General features: G+C 39.9%; 1 protein-coding gene and 1 long non-coding RNA gene across 3 annotated transcripts in view; one reads left to right on the forward strand and one right to left on the reverse strand.

Annotated features, from left to right (window-relative positions):
* Positions 1–23578, forward strand: part of LOC105475060 (uncharacterized) — a 54390-nt gene that overhangs the window by 10009 nt on the left and 20803 nt on the right. For both annotated transcript variants that reach the window (XR_011624884.1, XR_011624885.1), the window contains exon 2: positions 1–13489. This is a non-coding gene — a long non-coding RNA (uncharacterized lncRNA). The remainder of the gene's footprint in view (positions 13490–23578) is intronic.
* LOC105475061 (creatine kinase, mitochondrial 2) overlaps positions 10815–23578 on the reverse strand; it is a 15918-nt gene continuing 3154 nt past the window's right edge. Inside the window, exons 3-9 of the mRNA XM_011730013.3 lie at positions 23345–23440; positions 22609–22830; positions 20754–20839; positions 19676–19799; positions 18246–18380; positions 13566–13691; positions 10815–11078 (exon numbers count right to left, since the gene is read on the reverse strand). Coding sequence (XP_011728315.3) covers positions 10959–11078; positions 13566–13691; positions 18246–18380; positions 19676–19799; positions 20754–20839; positions 22609–22830; positions 23345–23440 — 909 coding nt within the window. The 3' untranslated portion in view covers positions 10815–10958. The remainder of the gene's footprint in view (positions 11079–13565; positions 13692–18245; positions 18381–19675; positions 19800–20753; positions 20840–22608; positions 22831–23344; positions 23441–23578) is intronic.

The raw sequence follows: 23578 nt of genomic DNA on the forward strand, positions 1-23578 counted from the left end.
GTCCAGGTTCTCTGGATGAACTCTGCTCAAATCTTTACTTGACCCCTGAACTACACGTGAATGAAGCAGCTTCAAAACAACCACTGAGGCTTAAATAACTTAACTGTATATTGAACTTGCAGTCATTGCAGGTGAGGCCACAGTTTGAGTCTAATCAAGGTAATTGCCTGCTAAGACAAATACCTCAGTCATTTTTAAAGCAATACAGTAGAACTCAGGTTATACAAAATATAACATTCTCAATGTCCACGATATAATCCAAAATTACTTGACATAGAATGAACTAGGAAAATATGACAAGAAAAAAGACAGCCAACAGAGGTTTACCCAGAGATGAACAAGGTGACCAAAAGATACAACACAAGGACTTTATGCCAGCTATTCTAACTGTGCTCAATGAATAAAGGCAAAGATGTTTACAGTGAATGAAAAGATAGAATATCTCAACAGAGAAATAGAATATGTAAAAAAAAAAAAAAAAAGAAAACTTAAGAAGTAAAAGTTAAAATATCTGTAATGAAAAAAGATTACTGGTTGAGCTCAGTAGCAGAATAGAGAGGACAGAGGTCGAATAGAGAGGTAAGAATTTAGAAACTTAAAGATAGAACAATAGAAATTATTCATTCTGAAGAAAAGGAAATGATGAAATAAACAGAAAAGGGGGGAAATTATTTTTAAAATGGACACTTAGAGTACTGTGGAACAATAGCAGTAGGTCCAGTATATGTCTAATTGTGAGTCCTAAAAAGGAAAAGATAGAGAATGAGACAGAAAAAAGCATTTGAAGAAATGATAACCAAAAACTTTCCAAACTTTGTAAAAGGTATAAATCAACATAAGAAGCTCGGTGAAACTCAAATAAATATAAATATGAAGAAAATCACCTAGGCACATTGCTGAAAATCTTATAAGCCTTCAGAAAAATGACACATTACATATAGAAAAACAACTATTTGCATAACCATGAATTTTCATCAAAAAACATGGAGAAAGAAGAAAATGGAACAAAATATTTAGAGTTGAAAGAAGAATAAAAAGAATGGAGGAGGGAATTTAATGATTATTGAGCCAGGTAATTACGTCTGTTTTTCAAACTGAATTTTATGCCCTTAATGTGTTGTGAAATCCATTTAATGTATTACAATCAGAATTTTTTAAAATTGGAGGAGATTAAGACAGTATAGAATAATGTATCAGAGTGCATCTCAGATTGTAAGGGTAACTTTTGTTACATGAAAGCTTTGTTTGGATTTTATGTACATTCACTTGGATATTCATATATGTGTGTACTGGGTTTTGTTTTTTTAATTGTTGCATTTACATTTATGTTGGAGTCTGTACTGCCATTTTTATTCCTTGTAATACACTTGTCAGGCTTGTTTATCAAAGTTATAAATTGGGGCTGGGCACAGTGTCTAAAGCCTGTAATCCCAGCACTTTGGGAGGCCAAGACAGGAGGATCACTTGAGCCTAGGAGTTTTCAGGCTGCAGTGAGCTGTGATCCTGCCACTGCACTTCAGCCTGGGTAACAGAGAGAGAACCTGTCTAAAAAAAGGAAAAAAAAAAAATGGCAAGGCCTGGTGCAGTGGCACATGCCTGTAATCTCAGCACTTTGGGAGGCCGAAGCAGGCAGATCACCTGAGACCAGGAGTTCGAGACCAGCCGGGCCAACTTGATGAAACCCTGTCTCTAGTAAAAAATACAAAAATTAGCTGGGCATGGTAGTGCGCATCTGTAATCCCAGCTACTTGGAAGACTGAGGCGTGAGAATTGCTTGAACTTGGGAGGTGGAGGTTGCAGTGAGCCAAGATTATGCCACTGCACTCTAGCCTGGGTGGCAGAATGAGAACTCATCTCAAAAAAAAAAAAAAAAAGAATCATATGTTGGTAAATATAACTTTTTTTTTTCTGTTCTCTAGGAGGGTTTGTCTAAGTGTGTTATTTCTTAAATGTTTTGAAGATTTCACTAAAAGAGATCACTAGAATTTTGTTTGTGAAAAATTTTTTGTTTTTTAAGTAATAGGGTAAATTTTTCGAATCCAAATCGTATCTTTCAGTTTTCGTCAGATGGTTTTTCAAGGAATGTTCTCATTTCATTGAAATTGTCAAATGTATAGGCATAAAGTTGTTCTTAAAATCTTCTTATTGACTCATTAATGTCGATGACTTGTGTGTTTGCTTGTTTACTCTTTTTTCTTGTAATTTGCTTTGTTTCTGTTCTTATGTCAATAGGTTTTTGGGGAACAGGGGGTGTTTGGTTACATGAATAAGTTCTTTAGTGGTGATTTCTGAGATTTTGGTGCACTCATCACACGAGTAGTGTACAGTGTACCAGATATGTAGTCTTTTATCCCTCACCCACCTCCCACCCTTTACTCCCAGTCCCCAAAGTCCACTGTATCATTCTTGTGCCTTTGTGTCCTCATAGCTTCGCTCCCACTTAAGAGTGAGAACCTACACTGTTTGGTTTTCCATTCCTAAGTTACTTCACTTAGAATAATAGTCTCCAGTTCCATCCAGGTTGCTGCAAATGCCATTATTTTGTTCCTTTTAATGACTGAGTAGTATTCCAAGTATATATACCACATTTCATTTTCTTTATCCACTCGTTGATTGATGGGGATTTGAGCTGGTTCCGTATTTTTGCAGTTGTGAATTGTGGTGCTATAAACATGCATGTGCAAGTATCTTGTTTGTGTGATGTTTTATTTTCCTCTGGGTAGATGCCCAATAGTGGGATTGTAGTGGGATTCCTGGATCAAATGGTAGATCTACTTTTAGTTCTTTATGGAATCTCCACACTGTTTTCCATAGTGGTTGTACTAGTTTACATTCCCACCAGCAGTGTAAAAGTGTTCTCTTTTCACCACCTCTACACCAACATCTATTACTTTTTTATTCTGGCCATTCTCGCAGGAGTAAGGTGGTATTGCATTGTGGTTTTGATTTGCAGTTCCCTGATCATTAGTGATTTTGAGCATGTTTTCATATGTTTGTTGGTCATTTGTATATCTTCTTTTGAGAATTGTCCATTCCTGTCCTTAGCCCACTTTTTGATGGGATTGTTTGTTTGGTTTTTTTTTTCTTTCCAATTTGAGTTCCTTGTAGATTCTGGATATTAGTCCTTTGTCAGATGTATAGATTGTGAAGATTTTGTCCCACTGTGTGGGTTGTCTGTTTGATTGTTTCTTTTGCTTTGCAGAATCTTTTTAGTTTAATTTCCACCTATTTATCTTTGTTTTTATTGCATTTGCTTTTGGGTTCTTGGACATGAAGTAGTTGCCTAAGCCAGTGTCTAGGAGGAGTTTTTCCAATGTTATTTTCTAGAATTTTTATGGTTTTAGGTCTTAGATTTAAGTCTTTGATCCACCTTCAGTTGATTTTTGTATAAGGTGAGAGATGAGGATACCAGTACCGTGCTGTTTTGGTGACTATGACCTTATAGTATAGTTTGAAGTCAGGTAATGTGATGCCTCCAGATTTGTTCTTTTTGCTTAGTTTTGCTTTGGCTATGTGGGCTCCTTTTTGGTTCCACATGAATTTTAGGTTTGTTTTTTCTAGTTCTGTGAAGAATGATGGTGGTATTTTGGTGGGAATTGCATTGAATTTGTAGACTGCTTTTGGCCGTATGGTCATTTTCACAATGTTGATTCTACGCATCCATGAGCATGGGATGTGTTTCCATTTGTGTGTGTTGTCTGTGATTTTTTTCAGCAGTGTTTTGTAGTTTTCCTTATAGAGGTCTTTTACCTCCTTGGTTAGGTATATTCCTCAGTGGTTTTTATTTTGGAGTGTGTGTGTGTGTGTGTGTGTGTGTGTGTGTGTGTGTGTGTGTGTGTGTGTGTGTAGCTATTGTAAAAGTGGTTGAGTTCTTGATTGATTGTCAGTTTGGTCACTGTTGTGTTATAGCAGTGCTACTGATTTGTGTACCTTAATTTTGTATACTGAAACTTCGCTGAATTCATTTTTTTGTTCCAGAGCTTTTTGGAGGATTCTTTAGGGTTTTCTAGGTGTATGATCTTATCATCAGCAAACAGCAACAGTGTGACTTCCTCTTTACCAGTTTGGATGCCCTTTATTTTTTCTCTTGTCTGATTGCCCTGGCTAGGACTTTCAGTACTGTGTTGAATAGAAGTGGCGAAAGTGGACATTCTTGTCTTGTTCCAGGGTGAATGCTTTCAACATTTCCCAGTTCAGTATAATACTGGCTGTGGGTTTGTAATAGATGGCTTTTATTACCTTAAGGTATGTCCCTTCTATGCCAATTTTGCTGAGGGCTTTCATCATAAAAGGATGCTGGATTTTGTCAAATACTTTTTCTGCATCTATTGAGATGATCATGTGATTTTTGTTTTTAATTCTGTTTATGTGGTGTATCACATTTATTGACTTGTGGATGTTAAACCATCCCTGCATCCTTGGTGTGAAACCCACTTGATATGGTGGATTATCTTTTTGATATACTGTTGGATTCGGTTAGCTAGTATTTTGTTGAGGATTTTTACATCTCTGTTCCTCAGGGAAATTGATCTGTAGTTTTCTTTTTTTGTTATGTCCTTTCCTGGATTTTGGTATTAGGATGATACTGGCTTCACAGAAAGATTTTTGGAGGATTCTGTCTTTCTCTATCTTTTGGAATAGTGTCAGTATTTGGAATATTGTCAGTCCTTCTTTGAATATCTGATAGAATTCAGCTGTGAATCCATCTGGTCCTGATTTTGTTGTTGTTGGTCTGTTCAGAGTTTGTGTTTCTTCCTGGTTTAATCTAGGAGGGTTGTATATTTCCAGGAACTTATCCATCTCCTCTAGGTTTTCTAGTTTATGCACATAAATGTGTTCTAGTAGCCTTGAATGATCTTTTGTATTTCTGTGGTATCGGTTGTAATATCTCTTGTTTCATTTCTAATTGAGCTTATTTGGATCTTCTCCCCTTTTCTTGGTTAGTCTTGCTAATGGTCTATCAATTTTATTTATCTTTTCAAAGAAATAGCTTTTTGTTTCATTTATTTTATGTATTTTTGTTTGTTTCAGTTTCATTTACTTCTGCTCTGATCTTTGTTATATATTTTTTCTTTTGTCTTTTTTTTTTTTTTTTTTTGAGATGGAGACTTGCACTGTTGCCTGGGCTGAAGTGCAATAGCGTGATCTTGGCTCACTGCAACCTCCACTTCCCAAGTTCAAGAGATTCTCCTGCCTCAGCCTCTCGAGTAGCTGGGATTACAGGTGCCTGCCACCAAGCCCAGCTATTTTTGTTGTTGTTGTTGTATTTTTAGTAGAGATGCAGTTTAACCATGTTGGCCAGGCTGGTCTTGAACTTCTGACCTCATGATCCGCCCGCCTTGGCCTCCCACGGTGCTGGGACTACAGGCGTGAGCCACTGCACCTGGCCGATCTTTGTTATTTTTCTTTTCTTCTTCTGGGTTTGGGTTCGGTTTGTTCTTGTTTCTCTAGTTCCTTGAGGTGTGACCTTAGATTGTCCATTTGTGCTCTTTCAGACTTTTCGAGGTAGACGTTTACGTTTAATGGTATGAACTTTCTCTTAGCACTGCCTAAGGTTTTGATGGATTGCTGTATCCCAGAGGTTTTGATGGATTGTGTCACTATTATTCAGTTCAAAGAATTTTTAAATTTTCATCTTGATTTCAGATTTCATTGTTGACCCAAGAATCATTCCAGGAGCAGGTTATTTAATTTCCATGTATTTGCATCATTTTAAGGATTTCTTTTGGAGTTGATTTCCACTTTTATTCCACTATGGTCTGAGAGAGTACTTGATGTAATTTCGATTTTCTTAAATTTATTGAGACTTGTGGCCTATCGTATGGTCTGTCTTGGAGAATATCCCATGTACTGATGAATAGAATGTATATTTTATATTTGTTGGGTAGAATGTTCTGTAAATATCTGTTAAGTCCATTTGTTGTAGGTTATAGCTTAAGTACATTGTTTCTTTGTTGACTTTCTATCTTGATGATCTGTCTAGTGCTGTCTGTAGAGTATTGAAGTCTCCCATTATTATTATGTTGCTGTCTATCTCATTTCTTAGGTCTAGCAGTAATTGTTCTATAAATTTGGGAGCTCCAATGTTAGGTGCAAATATGTTTAGGATTGTAGTATTTTCCTATTGGACAGGTCCTTTTATTATTGTATAATGTCCCCCTTTGTCTAACAGCTGTTGCTTTAAAATTTGTTTTGTCTGAGATAAGAATAGCTACTCCTGCTTGCTTTTAGTGTTTGTTTGCCTGGAATATGTTTTTCCGCTCCTTTACCTTAAGTTTATGTGAGTTCTTGTGTGTTAGGTGAATCTCTTGAAGAGAGCGCATACGTGGTTGGTGAATTCATAACAATTCTGCCATTCTGTATCTTTTAAGTGGAGCATTTAGGCCGTTTACATTCAAAGTTAGTATTGAGATGTGAGGTACTATTATATTCATGTGGTATTTGTTGCCTGAATACCTGGGTTTTGTTTTGTTTTGTTTTCCATTGTAATCTTGTTTTATAGGTCCTGTGAAATTCATGCTTTAAGGAGGTTCTATTTTGATGTATTGCAAGGATTTGTTTCAAGATTTAGAGCTCCTTTTAACAGTTCTTGTAGTGCTGGGTTGGTAGTGGCAAATTCTCTCAGCATTTGTTTGTTTGAAAAAGACTGTGTCTTTCATTTAGGAAGCTTAGTTTTCCCGGATGCAAAATTCTTGGCTGATAATTGTTTTGTTTACGGAGGCCAAAGATAGGACCCCAATCCCTTGCTGCTACTCTGATAGATTTTTCTTTATAGGTTACCTGATGCTTTTGCCTCACAGCTCTTAAGATTCCTTCCTTCGTCTTGACTTTAGGTAACCTGATGACTGTGTGCCTAGGCAATGATCTTTCTTCATTGAATTTCCCACGTGTTCTTTGAGCTTCTTGTATGTGGGTATCTAGATCTCTAGCAAGGCAGGGGAAGTTTTTCCTTGATTATTTCCTCAAATATGTTTTCCAAACTTTTATATTTCTCTTCTTCCTCAGAAATACCAAGTTTTCTTAGATTTGGTTGTTTAACATAATCCCAAACTTCTTGGAGGCTTTGTTCATTTTTTAAAATTCTCTTTTGTTTGTCTGTGTTGGATTGGGTTAATTCAGAAGCCTTGTGTTTGAGCTCTAAAGTTCTATCTTCTATTTGTTTGATTCTGTTGCTGAGACTTTCCATTGTATTTTGTATTTCTCTAAGTGCATCCTTCATTTCCAGAAGTTGTGATTGTTTTTTATTTATGGTATTTCTCTGGAGATTTTCTCATCCATATCCTGTAACATTTTAAAATTTTCTTTAAGTTGGTATTCACCTTTCTCTGGTGTCTCCTTGAGTAGCTTAATAATCGACCTTCTGAATTATTTTTCTGGCAATTCAGAGATTTCTTTTTGGTTTGGATTCATTGCTGGTGAGCCAGTGTGATCTTTTGGCAGTATTAAGAACCTTGTTTTATCATATTACCAGGATTGTTTTTTCTGTTTCCTTCTCATTTGTGTAGACTATGTCAGAGGGAAGATTTAGGACTGAAGGCTGCTATTCAGATTCTTTTGTCCCACAGGGTGCTCCCTTGATGTGGTGCTCTCCCTCTTCCCTTAGGGATGTGGCGCTCTCCCTCTTCCCTTAGGGATGTGGCTTCCTCAGAGGCAAACTGCAGTGATTGTTATTTCTCTTCTGGATCTAGCCACCCAGCAGAGCTAATAGGCTCTAGCCTGGTACTGGGGATTGTCTGCAAAGAGTCCTGTGATGTGATCTGTCTTCGGGTCTCTCAGCCATAGATACCAGCACCTGCTCTGGTGGAGGCAGCAGGGGGTGAAATGGACTCTGTGAGGGTCCTTGGTTGTATTTTTGTTTAGTGTGCTAGTTTTGTGTTGGTTGGCCTCTAGCCAGGAGGTGGCACTTTCAAGAGAGCGTCAGCTGCAGTAGTATAGGGAGAATCAGGCAGTGGGCGGGGCCATAGAGCTCCCAAGAGACTATGTCCTTTGTGTTTGGCTACCAGGGCAGATAGAGAAAGACCATCAGGTGGGGGCAAGGTTAGGTGTGTCTGAGCTCAGACTCTCCTTGGGTAGGGGTTGCTGCAGCTGCTGTGTGGTATGGGGGTGTGGTTCTCAGACCAATGGAGTTAGGTTTCCAGAAGGATTATGGCTGCCTTTGCTTTGTCGTGCATGTTGCCAGGGAAGTGGGAGAATGCTGGCAGTTACAGGCATTACCAGCTCCCACGCAACCCGTGAGGCTGGGTTGCCCCATCCTGAGCTGCACTGAGTTTATTTCCAGGCAGCTGGTGAGTGGGGCTGAGAACTTGCCCCAGGCTCCATGCCTCCCGACTGAGGAAGCAATCAGGGCTTTCAGATTTCATGCCTCCCTGCCTGCCACAGCTTCTGTGCTTGTATCTGCACTCCTGGTTTGCCCGCTCCCCAGGTTCTGTCCAGGAGACTTTGTGTTTGGTGGAAATTGTTACAAAGTTCAGCTGGAAATTTCCTTCTCCTTGTGGTCCTTCCCCAATTTCACTGGCAGCCCTCCCCAAGGATACCTGAGAGACAGTCAGAAATGACTTCCCTGGGGATGGAGAGTTCCCACAGGGCCCTTCCTGTTGCTTCCCCTACCCCTGTATTTTACTCAGCTCTCTAAATTTGTCTCAGCTCCCAGGCAAGGTCAAATTCTTCTGTGATCTGGACCTTTAGGTTCCCCAGTGAAGATGTGTGTGGCGGGGCAAATGATCCCCCTTTCACACTTTCACACCTCGGGCACTCACAGTTTTCTGGCTGTCTCCAGAGCCTGCAGCCTGCCTGTTTGTGTACTGGGTTCTAATGTGAAATATATTTTTTCACATGATTGTTTTCCTTTTACAGTAAAAGGGGAAAAAAAAGTAAGTCACTGCCTTATTTAATCATCATAAAAACTTTGTAAGGCAGGAATTCTCTCCATTCGACAAATGAAATCAAGACTATTGAGTTAAATAATTTACCTTTGGTCATGAGCCTGAATCTCATGCAAATTTTTTGACCTCAAAACAACCTCTTTTAGGCTGGGCACAGTGGCTCATGCCTGTTATCCCAGCACTTTGGGAGGCCAAGGCAGGAGGATTGCTTGTGTCCAAGAGTTCAAGACCAGCCTGGACAACATAGTAAGACCCTATCTCTACCAAAAAAAAAAAAATTAGCTGGGCATGGTGGTGTGCACCTGTCATCGCAGCTACTCGGGAGGCTGAGGTGGGAGGCTGAGGTGGATTGCTTGAGCTTGGGAGTTTGAGGCTGCTGTGAGCCATGATTGTGCCACTTCATCAGCCTGGGTGACAGAGTGAGACTTGGTCTCAAGGGAAAAAAAATTATTTTGGCTGCTTTCAGAACATTCAGACGTGCTCTTTTATGATGTTTGGCGTGAGGGGCGAGTAGCTCAGTCTCCATAAGCAGACTTACTGTGGAAGCCCAGAAGTCAAGGAGAAGACCCCAGTTTCTCTTCCCCTGAGGAAGAGATCCAGAATGATTTTTCACCCATCGAAGCTTTCTCATTGCATCTGCCTCTGATGTAAGGAATGCAGCAAATTTTAAAAGGCCTGTGACTCAGAACCATGCTGTGTTCATATGAGTGCTTGATGAATACTGATTGAACTAGACCTTAGTAAACAGGAACTATTTGCATGCTATATGACTCCCATGGCTGGAAGATATGGTATTCATTTAGAATTTTAATTAATAATTAAAAGTCCCTTTATCTCTTCCAATGGACTCATCTTATAAAAGGTCTTATTTTGATTGTAATATTGCCAATGCGCTTGTTTCTTGTAGCAAAATTAAAACTTATCACAACTTCTGCAAACAGGATGATGTCACTCACTATAGGGTGCATAACTTGATCTCATTTCTATTAAAAAATATTTATCTTTTGTGTGTGGAGCTGTTTCCTAACTTGTTACACAATTAATTGCTCCCACCTACTCTATCGTGTTCCTTCAGGCTATAGACATCACAGGATAGAAGGAAAATAACAAGATTCAAGGTGACAATCTGCATGCTGAAGGAAGAATTCTGCTTTCAGATTATACTAAAAACATTTTCAGTATTTCAGACATCAAATTTTGAATTGTTTTTGAGAGACTGAGTATATAGAGAGACAATGGCTAGACCACAGGACAACAGAACTCTCACCCACAACCTCTAAAGCAGTCATTCTAGGAGGCCAAACCCTAACCTCTGTAACAGTCAGTACGGGATGGTCAGGACTTGGTCAATGACTGCCGACTTCTCTAATTTTTGCCCCTGCCTCCAACTCAGAACCAATCAATCAGATAAAACCAAATATGCTTCCCAAAATAATCACATAGCATACCCCGCTTCTAGATAGCCTGTCTTCAACTTCCCCATGCCTGCAACCCCAATCAGCATACCTGAAACCTCCCCTTTCTTTCACCATAAAGATTTCTCATGTCTCTGCCTGCCTTTGAGTCACTGACAAATGCAAGTGATGATGGTTGACACCCTTGTGACAGCAAACTCTGAATAAATAAGTAGCCTCCATTTGTGTAGTCTTTATTGCCACACTTTCAAAAGTTAAGTCTTCTCTTGCTCCATTTGCCAGAAAATTGCTTATTATATTAATTCCTTACTTTCCAATGGGGTCCATAAGAGATTTCCTAAAGGGTTGACTAACATCTAGATAGCTAAAGGGTTATTTAGAGGTGTAAGCTGTGGCTAAATCAAAACTTACAAATATTAGTTTTATTGTCTTAAAATATTTTGCTTCTTGTCTACTTGTAATCGGATGTGTTTGCCCTTCTTAGTATTATTTTTAAAAATCAGAAACAAAGCAACAATATATTAAGGAGAGTTTTATTGTAAAGATAGGCAGGATCTACAATTTTACATTTTTCCAAGTGTACAAAAACTCTCAGAGTAGAGATTTCTTTATGTCTGTCGTACCAGCAGACAGATTATTTATAAACTGGGAAAGGGAAAGTTCACTTTTTGCCAAACTGAGGCAGAGGGGGTGGCACCTTAATATCTTGGCCTCTCTCCAACTTCTTTTCACAATCCACCAGGTAATTGACTCCATCGATGACTATCTGAACAAGCTCAACCTTTGACAGTGAAGAAGATGAATAATTAATTTGAATAGAAGACATCTGCAGGGCATTAACAGGAACAGCACTGGGATAAATGAGAACTTGCCACTTAGATGGACTTCACAACAATTTCTTCCTTCTCAGAGACGGAAGGCAGAGATATAAGGCTTTCTCTCAATCTTTCCATAGTTAAGATGGGGATACTACTTTGTATGTGAAAGCTTTTTTACTATATGAAAACCATTAATTTGCATCTCAAACATTTTTTTCCTATCAGTCTATACAATATCAGTTTGTCTAAAAGTAAGACTACAGTGACACCTTTGTGGTGTTCTTTGGCCTGGATCTGAATTCTGACCTGCCACCAATCTGAGCACTGGGTATGCTAATATAGTTCAGATGTCATCATTAATACAGTGAGTATCTTCCTGAAAAATTAATGTCAAATGTTTAGCAACTAAATCATGTTTGTGCTGTGCTGGGCAAGCTTATTAACAAAATGAAGTTTTACAAATTAAGATATACTTTCTAAAATTCCTGTTCTTAAACTATGTATAGAAGTTTGGTTTCCAAATACTTGTTTTCCTTAAACCAGAGCACATCTACTTAATTTTTTTTCCCCCCATGGGATCACCTCCTAAGCAAATGACTTGCACTGCCCCCAAGGAAACCCAAATTAAGAGAGAAATTAGTTAATTCCAGACATACATTATAGAACTCAAGAATGAGCAGCAAGGATGGAAGGGATCGTTGAATGTTAGCTCTTAGGCATCACATATTCCAGCTACCTCCCTATCTGTTTATATGTGTAAGGAAACAGGCTCCAAGAGAGGGTTAAATCAGAATGTTAGTCACTACTAACTGAAACACGTATTTTCTACTTATCCCTTTGATCCCTTCCAGTGTTGGTGAGAGTATGGTGAGACAGGTCTCTCACTCAATGCCAGTAGACTCTATCTTGGTATAAATCTGGTAGAAAACATTGTCATAAATAGGGCACCCTGGTTTTAACCCAGGAATTCCTTTCCTAGCAGTATATCCTAACTAAATAACCAGAGTCGTGATTAGAATTATTTATAGAGATGGTCAAACATAAAATCAGGAAAACATTAAATAGATAATAGATTATCTTTACTGTGATTAAAAATCATGTTTTTGAAGAATACTTAATATTGTGGGAAGATGCTCATGATATAATACATTGGAAAAAATTATAACCAGTATTTGGTTATAATACTAAACACGTATTATAAAAATTTTTAAAGTTTTTTGAGTAGTTTTTAAAAAGAATGAAGGGCCATTTAGAATAATGTTCACAATGGTTATCAGGGTTGTTGGGTTAAATAAATGGTGTTTTAAAATTATTTTTTGGCATTTTCCTCACTTTTATAGTGAGTGCCTAGTATAGTTAGACTTAACATTTTTTAAAGCATTAACTACATTGTTTTCCAGTAATAAATATCTAGTTAATCTTAGAATCAACAGGGCTAGACTCCCAGATTTTCTTTATTCACTGCACCACACATGATTCAGTAGATTTCAGAAGTTGTGGTATTATAGTTGCTTGTCCCTCAGGTACTTTAGCAGAGCTGATAGCACACTGGCTGATCTAATTGAGTGTTTCTTCCTTTTCTTTTCCTCAGTGTACCTACTGGTAGGGATATCAATAGGCAGTGAAATAGTCACAAACTGGTAAGGAAGAGAGAACTTTGATAATCCACAGATTTAATAACCAGTCACTGAACTATTAAGAGTTTTGTTATGAGAAGAGGCTTTTAAATTAATGATGGGCATAATATGTCCAATGGGACCACATTCAGATAAGCTGGTATAACTTACCACAATCAGTATTTGCTTAGCTTTCAGCTGCATGTTCCTTACGTGTCATCTTTTTGCCTCATTCATTGTTTCAGGCCACACAAAGTCTACGAATCCTTTTCATCCTACATATTCATCACAGAATCCTAAGGATTTTATGAGCACAAACTTATCTAAACCTAGCACATAACATATTTGCTATCTTTAGCCTAAGAAATAAAAGTTTAGAAACCATTGAGTATCTAAGAACAGCAAAGTGAAGATGATTGTTTGTAGCCTTCACTAAAGAAAATTCAGAATCAAGAGAAAATTCCACTATTTTGCCACCCTCAGAGGGATAGCATAGATGTTCTGACTTTGCAGTAATAAAAAACTGCAGTCCTTTAGCATAACAGAGCTCCTGCTCGCTGAGGATTGTTGGAATAGCTCTCATGGCAGGTCAGTGACAGTCCCACTGTGAATTCCTTTACTTGCCTATAAATTCTCAGCTCACATTATGTTTACCTTTATGCAGTTACTTCCCATGGAAGAATAATGTTACAGAATGAAAAGCTAACATAACTCAGGACTTGATGGGCGAAGAGGAGGTCTTGAATTTTGTGAAAACGGTAAGGCTGTTTGCTTTTCTCTATTCTCTTAGGCTGATTTTGTTAATTCATGTTACAAAAGTGAGAGAGACGTTACCTCTGATCGACCAATTCTATCTATGTTGGAAATGTCGTACACATCTGCGACTGCGGCAGTGTCCACACCACCTGTGCCACGCTTCTGGAGTCTTAGGTTTTCCAGGATCTTAGAAAAGCGTGGGTCCTAGGACAAAGGGATAATACTTAAATGTGGTAAGAGGCAAAATCGATTCACAATCATTGGTGCATTTACTGACAAAAGACGTATAGTGAGAGAGAACAGTTTATATACTTTAAGTTCTGGGATACATGTGTAGAATGTGCAGGTTTGTTAAATAGGTATACACGTGCCATGGTGGTTTGCTGCACCCATCAATCCATCATCTACATTAGGTATTTCTCCTAATGCTATCCCTTCCCTTCCCCAAACTCCCAACCCCCCTGACAGGCCCCAGTGTGTGATGTTCCCCTTCCTGTGTCCATGTGTTCTCATTGTTCAACTCCCACTTATGAGTGAGAACATATGGTGTTTGGTTTTCTGTTCTTGTGTTTGCTAAGAATGATGGTTTCCAGCTTCATCCATGTCCCTGGAAAGGACATGAACTCATCCTTTTATATGGCTGCATAGTATTCCATAGTGTATATGTGCCACATTTTCTTTATCCAGTCTACCATTGATGGGCATTTGGGTTGGTTCCAAGTCTTTGCTACTGTGAACAGTGAATCAAGAAACACACGTGTGCATGTGTCTTTATAATAGAATGATTTATAATCCTTTGGATCTATACCCAGTAATGGGATTGCTGGGTCAAATGGTATTTCTAGTTCTAGATCCTTCAGGAATCGCCACACTGTCTTCCATAATAGTTGAACTAATTTACGTTCCCACCAACAGTGTGAAAGCATTCCTATCTCTCCACATCCTCTCCAGCATCTGTTGTTTCCTGACTTTTTAATGATCGCCATTCTAACTGGTGTGAGATGGTATCTCAGTGTGGTTTTAATTTGCATTTATCTAATGACCAGTGATGAGCTTTTTTTCATGTTTGTTGGCCACATAAATGTCGTCTTTTGAGAAGTGTCTGGTCATATCCTTCACCTACTTTTTGATGGGGTTGCTTTTTTCTTGTAAATTTAAGTTCCTTGTAGATTCTGGATATTAGCCCTTTGTCAGATGGATGGATGGCAAAATTTTTCTCCCATTCTGTAGGTTGCCTGTTCACTCTGATAGTTTCTTTTGCTGTGCAGAAGCTCTTTAGTTTAATTAGATCCCATTTGTCTATTTTGGCTTTTGTTGCCATTGCTTTTGGTGTTTTAGTCATGAAGTCTTTGCCCATGCCTGTGTCCTGAATGGTATTGCCTAGGTTTTTTTCTAGGATTTTTATGGTTTTTAGGTCTTATGTTTAATCCATCTTGAGTTAATTTTTGTATAAGGTGTAAGGAAAGGGTCCAGTTTCAGTTTCCTGCATATGGCTAGCCAGTTCTCCCAACACCATTTATTAAATAGGGAATCCTTTCCCCATTGCTTGTTTTTGTCAGGTTTGTCAAAGATCAGATAGTTGTAGATGTGTGGTGTTATTTCTGAGGCCTCTGTTCTGTTCCATTGGTCTATATCTCTGTTTTGGTAGAAGTACCATGCTGTTTTAGTTACTGTAGCCTTGTAGTATAGTTTGAAGTCAGGCAGCATGATGCCTCCAGCTTTGTTCTTTTTGCTTAGGATTGTCTTGACTATACGGGCTACTTTTTGGTTCCATATGAAATTTGAAGTAGTTTTTTCTAATTCTGTGAAGAAAGTCAATGGTAGCTTGATGGAGATAGCATTGAATCTATAAATTACTTTGGGCAGTATGGCCATTTTCACTATAATTGATTCTTCCTATCCATGAGCATGTAATAGTCTTCCATTTGTTTGTATCCTCTTTTATTTCTTTGAGTAGTGGTTTGTAGTTCTCATTGAAGAGGTCCTTCACACTTGTAAGTTGTATTCGTAGGTATTTTATTCTCTTTGTAGCAATTATGAATGGGAGTTCATTCATGACTTGGCTCTGTTTGTCTATTGGTGTATAGGAATGCTTGTGACTTTTGCACATTGATTTTGTATCTTGAGACTTTGCTGAAGTTGCTTATCAGCTTAAGGAGATTTTGGGCTGAGACAGTGGGGTTTTCCAAATATACAATCATGTCATCTGCAAACAGGGACAATTTGACTTCTCTTTTTCCTAACAGAATACCCTTTCTTTCTTTCTCTTGCCTGATTGCCCTAGCCAGAACTTCCAACACTGTGTTGAATAGGAGTGGTGAGAGAGGGCATCCCTGTCTTGTGCCAGTTTTCAAAGGGAATGCTTCCAGTTTTTGCCCATTCAGTATGATATTGGCTGTGGGTCTGTCATAAATAGCTCTTATTTTTTTGAGATATGTTCTATCAATACCAAATTTATTGAGAGTTTTTAGCATGAAGGGCTGTTGAATTTTGTCAAAGGCCTTTTCTGCATCTGTTGAGATAATCATGTGGTTTTTGTCTTTGGTTCTGTTTATATGCTGGATTACGTTTATTGATTTGCATATGTTGAACCAGTGGTCTGTTATTATCCAGGTGCTTTTTTACCGTCATTGAAATTGGTTGAGAGGGCCCTATGTTCTTTTACCTTTGGGGATGTAGCAAAACTGCATGTCAATAGCATATCCTTCTGGGTTATTCTAGCCTTGTTCCTTGTCTTTGCAATATGAGTTCTGACAAATGCATAATGTCACATATCCACTATTTCAGTAACATATATCATAGTTTCACTGTCCTTTTTAAAAAAATGCCTTATTCTCCATGTATTCATCTCTTTCCTCTTTGCCTCCCTTCCCCCAAACTCTTGCAACTACTGATCTTTTACTGTCTCTATAGTTTTGCCTACTAGTGTTTTTTCTCTCACACTTTTAAGTAAGTGCTATTGATTTGTGTATGTTGAACCAGCCTTGCATCTTAGAGATGAAGCCTACTTGATTGTGGTGGATAGGCTTTTTGATGTGCTGCTGGATTCAGTTTGCCAGTATTTTATTGAGGATTTTCACATCGACGTTTATCAGGGTTACTGCCCTGAAATTTTCTTTTTTTATTGTGTCTCCGCCAGGTTTGGGTATCAGGATAATGCTAACCTCATAAAATGAGTTAGGGAGGAGTCCCTCTTTTTCTTTTGTTTGGAATAGTTTCAGAAGGAATGGTACCAGCTCCTCTTTGTATCTCTGGTAGAATTCAGCTGTGCATCCGTCTGGTCCTGGACTTTTGGTTGGTAGGCTATTAATGACTGCCTCAGTTTCAGAACTTGTTATTGGTCTATTCAGAGATTCGACTTCTTCCTCGTTTAGTCTTGGAAGGGTGTATGTGTCCAGGAATTTATCCATTTCTTCTAGATTTTCTAGTTTATTTGCAGAGGTGTTGATACTATTCTCTGATGGTAGTATTTCTGTAGGATCAGTGGTGATATCCCCTTTATCACTTTTTATTGTGTCTATTTCATTCTTCTCTCTTTTATTAGTCTGACTCATGACCTATTTTATTAATCTTTTCAAAAAACCAGCTCCTGGATTCATTGATTTTTTTGAAGGGTTTTTCGTGTCTCTATCTCCTTCAGTTCTGCTCTGATCTTAGTTATTTCTTGTCTTCTGCTCACTTTTGAATTTGTTGCTCTCACTTCTCTAGCTCTTTTAATTGTGATGTTAGGGTGTCGATTTTAGATCTTTCCTTTCTCCTGTAGGCATCTGGTGCTATAAATTTCCCTCCACACACTGCTTTAGCTGTGTCCCGGAGATTCTGGTACATTGTGTCTTTATTCTCATTGGTTTCAAAGAACTTACTTATTCTGCCTTCATTTCGTTATTTACCCAGTAGTCATTCAGGAGCAGATTGTTCAATTTCTATGTAGTTGTGCGGTTTTGAGTGAGTTTCTTAATCTTGAGTTCTAATTTGATTGCACTGTGGTCTGAGAGACTGTTATGGTATCTGTTCTTTTGCATTTGCTGAGTAGTATTTTACTTCCAATTATGTGGTCGATTTTAGAATAAGTGTGATGTAATGCTGAGAAGAATGTATATATTCTGTTGATTTGGGGTGGAGAGTCCTATAGATGTGTGTGTATGAGGTCTGCTTGGTCCAGAGCTGAGTCCAAGTCCTGAATATCCTTGTTAATTTTCTATCTTGTTGATCTAATATTGACAGTGGGGTGTTAAAGTCTCCCACTGTTACTGTGTGGGAGTCTAAGTCTCTTTGTAGGTCTCTAAGAACAGCACTCTAAGACAGCATTCCTCCAAGGGTAGACCCTTGACCAAAAACCCCAGCATCACCTGGAAACTTGTTAGAAATGCAAATTCTGCAGGTAGGGCCTAGCAACTTGTATTTTACCAAGTCCTTCAGGTGATCTTGTGCATGCTTATGTTTGAGAACTGCTTGAACTGGAAGAGACAGAGAAAGGAGATAGAAAGAACCAGAGAGAGCAGAGACTACCTATCCCAATTTGTTACATGAGGAAAAATGTAAAGGCCTTATTCTTGAAGCTACCATCTTTTTCTTACAGACCCTTAACTTTTATTCTAACTAATACAAATGTCTTTTGAGGCAAACTTAATTTTTTCTTATTTTTATACTGTAGGTAGAGAAAGTAAGGGTTAAGGAGTGGGCAGTGATATTTTCTCCCTCCACAGTCACATCTGAGCTGATCCTGGCCCATCAGGGCCATTGGGCACATAACAGTACCTTGCTGAGCTTTGGGATCCTAACGTGGACACCAGCTCGTAGTCCTGTTCCAAGGTTCGAAGGACAGGTCAAAATGTATCCTAGGCGCTCATTCCACATGAACTCCCAGCCTCGTTCTTGGATTAACCGTTCTACCTACAAGTAGAACCACAGCGAACAAATGATAGCATTTTCCAACATCCATTCATTCAGCACATCCCTAGCACCAGTGGGGGAGAGATGTATACCCTCCCCTGGCATGAATGAAATTAAGGTAAATTTATAGTACTCCTTTAAGAGAAAATAATACCTCCCCTACCAGACTATTAAAATGGCCCAATTTAGTTAAATGAACCATGTAAATCAGTGGTCCCCAACCATTTTGGCATCAGGGACTGGTGTCTTGGAAGACAGTTTTTCCATGGATCGTAGGGAGGGAATGTTTTGGGATGAAACTTGTTCCGCCTCAGATCATCAGGCATTAGCTTCTCATAAGGAGCCTGCAACCTAGACCCCTCCCATGCACAGTTCACAATAGGGTTTGTGCTTCTATGAGAATCTCATGCCTCTGCTGATCTGACAGGAGGCAGAGCTCGGGTAGTAATACTGGCTCGCCCACTACTCACCTCCTGCTGTGTGGCCCAGTTCCTAACAGACCACAGACCGGTACCAGGTCCGTGGCCTGGCGGTTGAGGACCCCTGATGTAAAGCAGTCAACATAGTACCTGGCACATACTAAGCACTCAATGAATATTAGTTGGTGGTATTTTTCATGCCAAGAGAGTAGGAGAATATAGGAATTCTCAGCAGGTAAGTCTATGGTCAGGCTACATTCTCTATCATCTCTATGCTTAGAATACCCCAGAGCGATATTAAATAAATCAAAAAACAAGTAATGATCCACAGACTTCCCTAAACCACAGTGGAATGGGGAGGTAAGCATAATCGCTTTCTAATAACAAGAGAAAGGCACCTATTTTCTGAAGCACTACCTTGGAAGTTCCACTCCAAAAAATGCCTTGAGACTGGGCGCAGTGGCTCATGCCTGTAATCCCAGCACTTTGGGAGGCTGAGGCAGGCGGATCACCTGAGGTCAGGAGTTCAAGGCTAGCCTGACCAACATGGTGAAACCTCCCCTCTCTACTAAAAATACAAAAATTAGCCAGGCATGGTGGTGATGACCTGTAATCCCAGCTACTTTGGAGGCTGAGGCGGGATATTCACTTTCACTTGAACCCAGGAGGTGGCAGTTGCAGTGAGCCGAGATCATGCCACTGTACTCCGGCCTGGGTGATGAGGGAAATTCCATCTCAAAAAACTTAATTAAAAAGCCTTGATTTCTAGAAAAAAAAATTAGCTTCTTGGAAGTTCCCATAGTGTCTTCGTTCAAGAACAAACAATATGGTAATTTTATTTTAATAAATATCCGGAAATTTCAGATAACCTCTTACTTCTTTTAGTCCACGACAGAATCGCTCAAATACTCGTTTCATATTGCCTCCTTTTTCCATTGAGATTACCCTGGTGTGATCCTCCTCATTTATCCAGATGAGAAATGTCTTATCATAATTATGCCTAATGAAGAGAGAAATATGGCACTGAGTGTTAATTGCATTTGTTTCAACATATGAAAACTCCCATTACCTCCCTAGCTTGATTGCTTCATTTCACCTTCCTCATTTCCTAGATGGCCCTAATCTCTTAACTGTGCCTGAACAAGTATGACAAAATAATGTTACTTTGACAGAAGGAAGATTAAGACCAACTCTTACCCTTAAAGATGTCATGTTTTTACCAAACAAGAATATAATTTCCCCTAGGTCCTCTGACTAGGATGACGGTAATTCAACTGCATAACATTTGGCTTTGACACAAGAATGTTTTGTCTCCTAAATGATTCAACCAAAATCTTGTGCTTTAAAAAGGAGATAAAAGGAGATAGGGGTTACCTTCCACCCAAGATGTTTAAGGTATGCAGCATTTCACAGGTTTGCTGCATAGATCCTGCCTGTCCATCCCTACAGAGCAGCTGCATATGAACACTTTAATTTCTGCTCCTTCAGGTACACTCATATATAGCCTGTCAGGGTGCAGGAGGCAAAGTGGGCTGAGGACTGTTGGCCAACATAAAACGTGTGTGCACTAGATATCAGTTCTTTTAGGGTTTTTCTTAAATCCTCAATATTTTTTATGTTTTGCTCTTTTAATGTTATGAAACAGATTATCTGTGAGGTCAAATAATATGAAGTAAATTTTTTCTTAAAAGCCAGCCTTTTTTCTCATGCATATCATGCAAACCAGGTTATATTTCACACATCTTAGAAACATCACAATACTTAGATACACACACACACACACATACACACACACACACACACACACACACACAATTTCCAAGTAGTCTTTTTCGTTTAGCTCATCTGGGCATGCTGTCAGCTGCGGTACACAGAAACTCCAGGTTAGGATAAGCAGGTGGTCTCAAAGAGATCCTCTACAGATATTGCAAATGCGAAAATGCTGCATCCATACCAGATTCCCCTGGCATCTGGCCAGTCACGGGCCATCCCAGCACATGTTAATAAAGGGGACACTGGCTTATCAAACAGAAAGTGGTCCTGTAGGCCAAAAGGGATAAAGCAGAGAAGAGAGACTGATGAGATCAAACAGGACTGCAAGTGCCAGGTAAACAAGTTCCAACTCACTTATCATGGCTGCTGTCTCTTAGCAGTGGTTCCTAGCTTTGGCTGCCCACTAGAATCACCTGGTAGCTTCAAACAATGCCTGCTTCCCATCCCCCAGAGATTCTGACCTAGCTGTTATAGACTGGTCTGGGCATCAGGACTTTTTAAAAACTCTTCAGGTGATTGTAGTGTGCAGCTTATGTTGGAAAACACTGGGTTAGTCCATATGGAACTCATTACATCATTGTGGAGTGGGTATACACTACCAATGCCAACCCTATGCAGTGGCTGAGTGAGCAATGAATGAGGGATACTATCCTGAAAAGGCTGTTCTACACAGTGGTCATTCTCTGTTTCTAGCATTATTATTATTTATTTCATTAAAAAGTATTAGAGATGTACAATAATGATCAATAAATAAAAATAGTTACCATTAATGCTGACTGTGCCAGGCTCTAGATTACAGGCTTTTATTTCCTTTAATCTTCACAACTCTATGAAATAAGTGTAATTATTCTATTTTATAAATGAAGAAAACAGATTCACAGAGATAAACAACCTGTCCAATAGGATGGTTGTAGGAAGTAGCAGAGTATAGATTCAAATCTAGACTTCTGTGACTCCCAAGCCTGTGCCTTTAACCACTGCAGTATACTACTCCACATATCAAAATCAAAGTCAAGACTTTTTTTTTGCAATGTGTATACTATTTCTTGCATAGCTACACATGTACTCTACAGTGAGATATATTCAAATATGATTACACTGAGGTAAGAAACCAAGTGGATGTGGGGAGAGGAGTCCTATAGTCTCTAAGTGGGAGAGATCAGAGACTTCAGCCAGGAGAGGACTGTGACCTGCCACTGCCCAGGGAGCACCATGTCCCTTAAGCAGGAAACCAGAGTGGCTACTTGAGGTAGAGGGGGGCTTGTTCTGTAACTGGGCAGGAAAATAGTTGGCCTGGTGGCCACAGAGACGAGGAGACTAAGGCCCATAGGCCATATAGTTGGCCTCTCTGGTTTGGAAATGAGGCATATTTCTTAGCATTTGCATCTTTTGAAATAACAAAATTTTGTTTCTGCTTTTTTTTAAGAGTTAAAAGTTACTTTTGAAAATGCTATCTTGTTTTAGCTCTGCTAAGATGAAAATAAGTAAGGGACTTGAGTTTTGTGCACCCTGGTGCCAGAGGGAAGCTGTGGTGGACATGGTGGAAGCAACAGGAATCAACCCCACCAGGAGATGCAGAGGCTGACTCCACAAGAGTCAGGGCAGGCCTCCCACCTGGAATTTCCTTTCTAGATTTTCCTGGCTTCCAGAATTTTCTTTGGCTGTGATAATGGAAACCATCTTCTGGCACAGACAGGACTTCCACACCTAACTGTTCCCATTGTTATCAACTGTTATCAACAAGCTAGGAGATCCTCCATTCATCTCCACCCTCCTATCTGTAGGCACCATCTCCATATTGGAGTTTCCTATGCAGATTTTATCCATAGAATATTTGTGTTTGACAAGTACAATGTATGGCCTCATCTTTCTTCCTTATACTGAACAAGTAGATGCTCTTGGGCTGAGCCCAGGGGTGGAGCCCCGCAAGCTCCCGGCCAGGGTAAGGGTTTGAGCAGAGCACCAGGAGAGGCCTTCCTGTGCAGGTCAGAGCCTTTGGTCCAGTTCCTCTCCAGGGAGCCCCATCTGCTACTCACATCGATGAGCCGCTGCTGATCCTGCTCCGTCATCTCGGACAGCTTGTAGTAGCGGCCAGCCAGGTCCCCCTTGAGGCCCTCCAGGGCGGTGATGGCCACGTTCTCCACCTCCCTCCGCTCGGCCCGGGTGCAGGCGGGCGGCAGGCTCAGCCCACGGATGCTGCGGCCGGTGCGCACCCGAGAAGACAGCACATAACGCTCATCGAACTGCCCTTGGGTGATCTGCCAAGCAGAGTGTGGGGTCACTGCGGCCAGCCTCAGACCACGGTCCTGCCACAGCCACAGTGGGTTCTAATCTGCTGATCCGCAGTTTCCCTGGGGACCCTCAGGCACTGTGCACGACTGCACAATCCATAAGTTGGATACCTTCCGGAAGTCTTGGTGCAGGGGCCTTCGACTAGTAAAGAGGAAAGCTGTTTTAAATGGTGTGGTCTGGGGTCCTTGAACGTCACTGGGTGGTTTGGGATGAAAAAGGGAGTAGCTTTAGGAAAGGTTTAAAGTTCCCAATGACCAACCCTTCCCTGGTTGTATTTATTTAAAAAAACAAAGACTTTGAGACCTTCCTAACCTTCTCTGTGGCCCTCCAGGGGGAAGGCTGTGCCAGGGCAGTCAGTGCTTTCCAGGGGTATCTGACTCAGAAACTCAGGGTTTCCGGGGAACCCCTCTCTCCAGGGCTCTTCCCCTTGGGCTCTGGAGTGCCAGCTTCGTGGGGAGGGAGAGGGAGGCTGGAGCTTACCTTGGATGCGTCCAGATCCGTTGTGTGCTTCATCACTCTGGGGTCGTAGCCATTGTGTCTTAGTTTGATGACGGGGTCAAAAAGGTCAGCAAACACCTGCAGGAGGGAAGATGGGCATTTCCTCTTTAATTGGTTCACCTACTATTCAAAGACCTTTCCATTCACTTGCCCCTTCTATCTTAAAAGCCAAAGTTGATGCCCTCCTCTGAAATTCTCAGGACTATCATGTAGGAA

The sequence above is a fragment of the Macaca nemestrina genome, chromosome 6, assembly GCF_043159975.1.
Source record: "Macaca nemestrina isolate mMacNem1 chromosome 6, mMacNem.hap1, whole genome shotgun sequence".
Classification (NCBI taxonomy): Eukaryota; Metazoa; Chordata; class Mammalia; order Primates; family Cercopithecidae; genus Macaca; species Macaca nemestrina.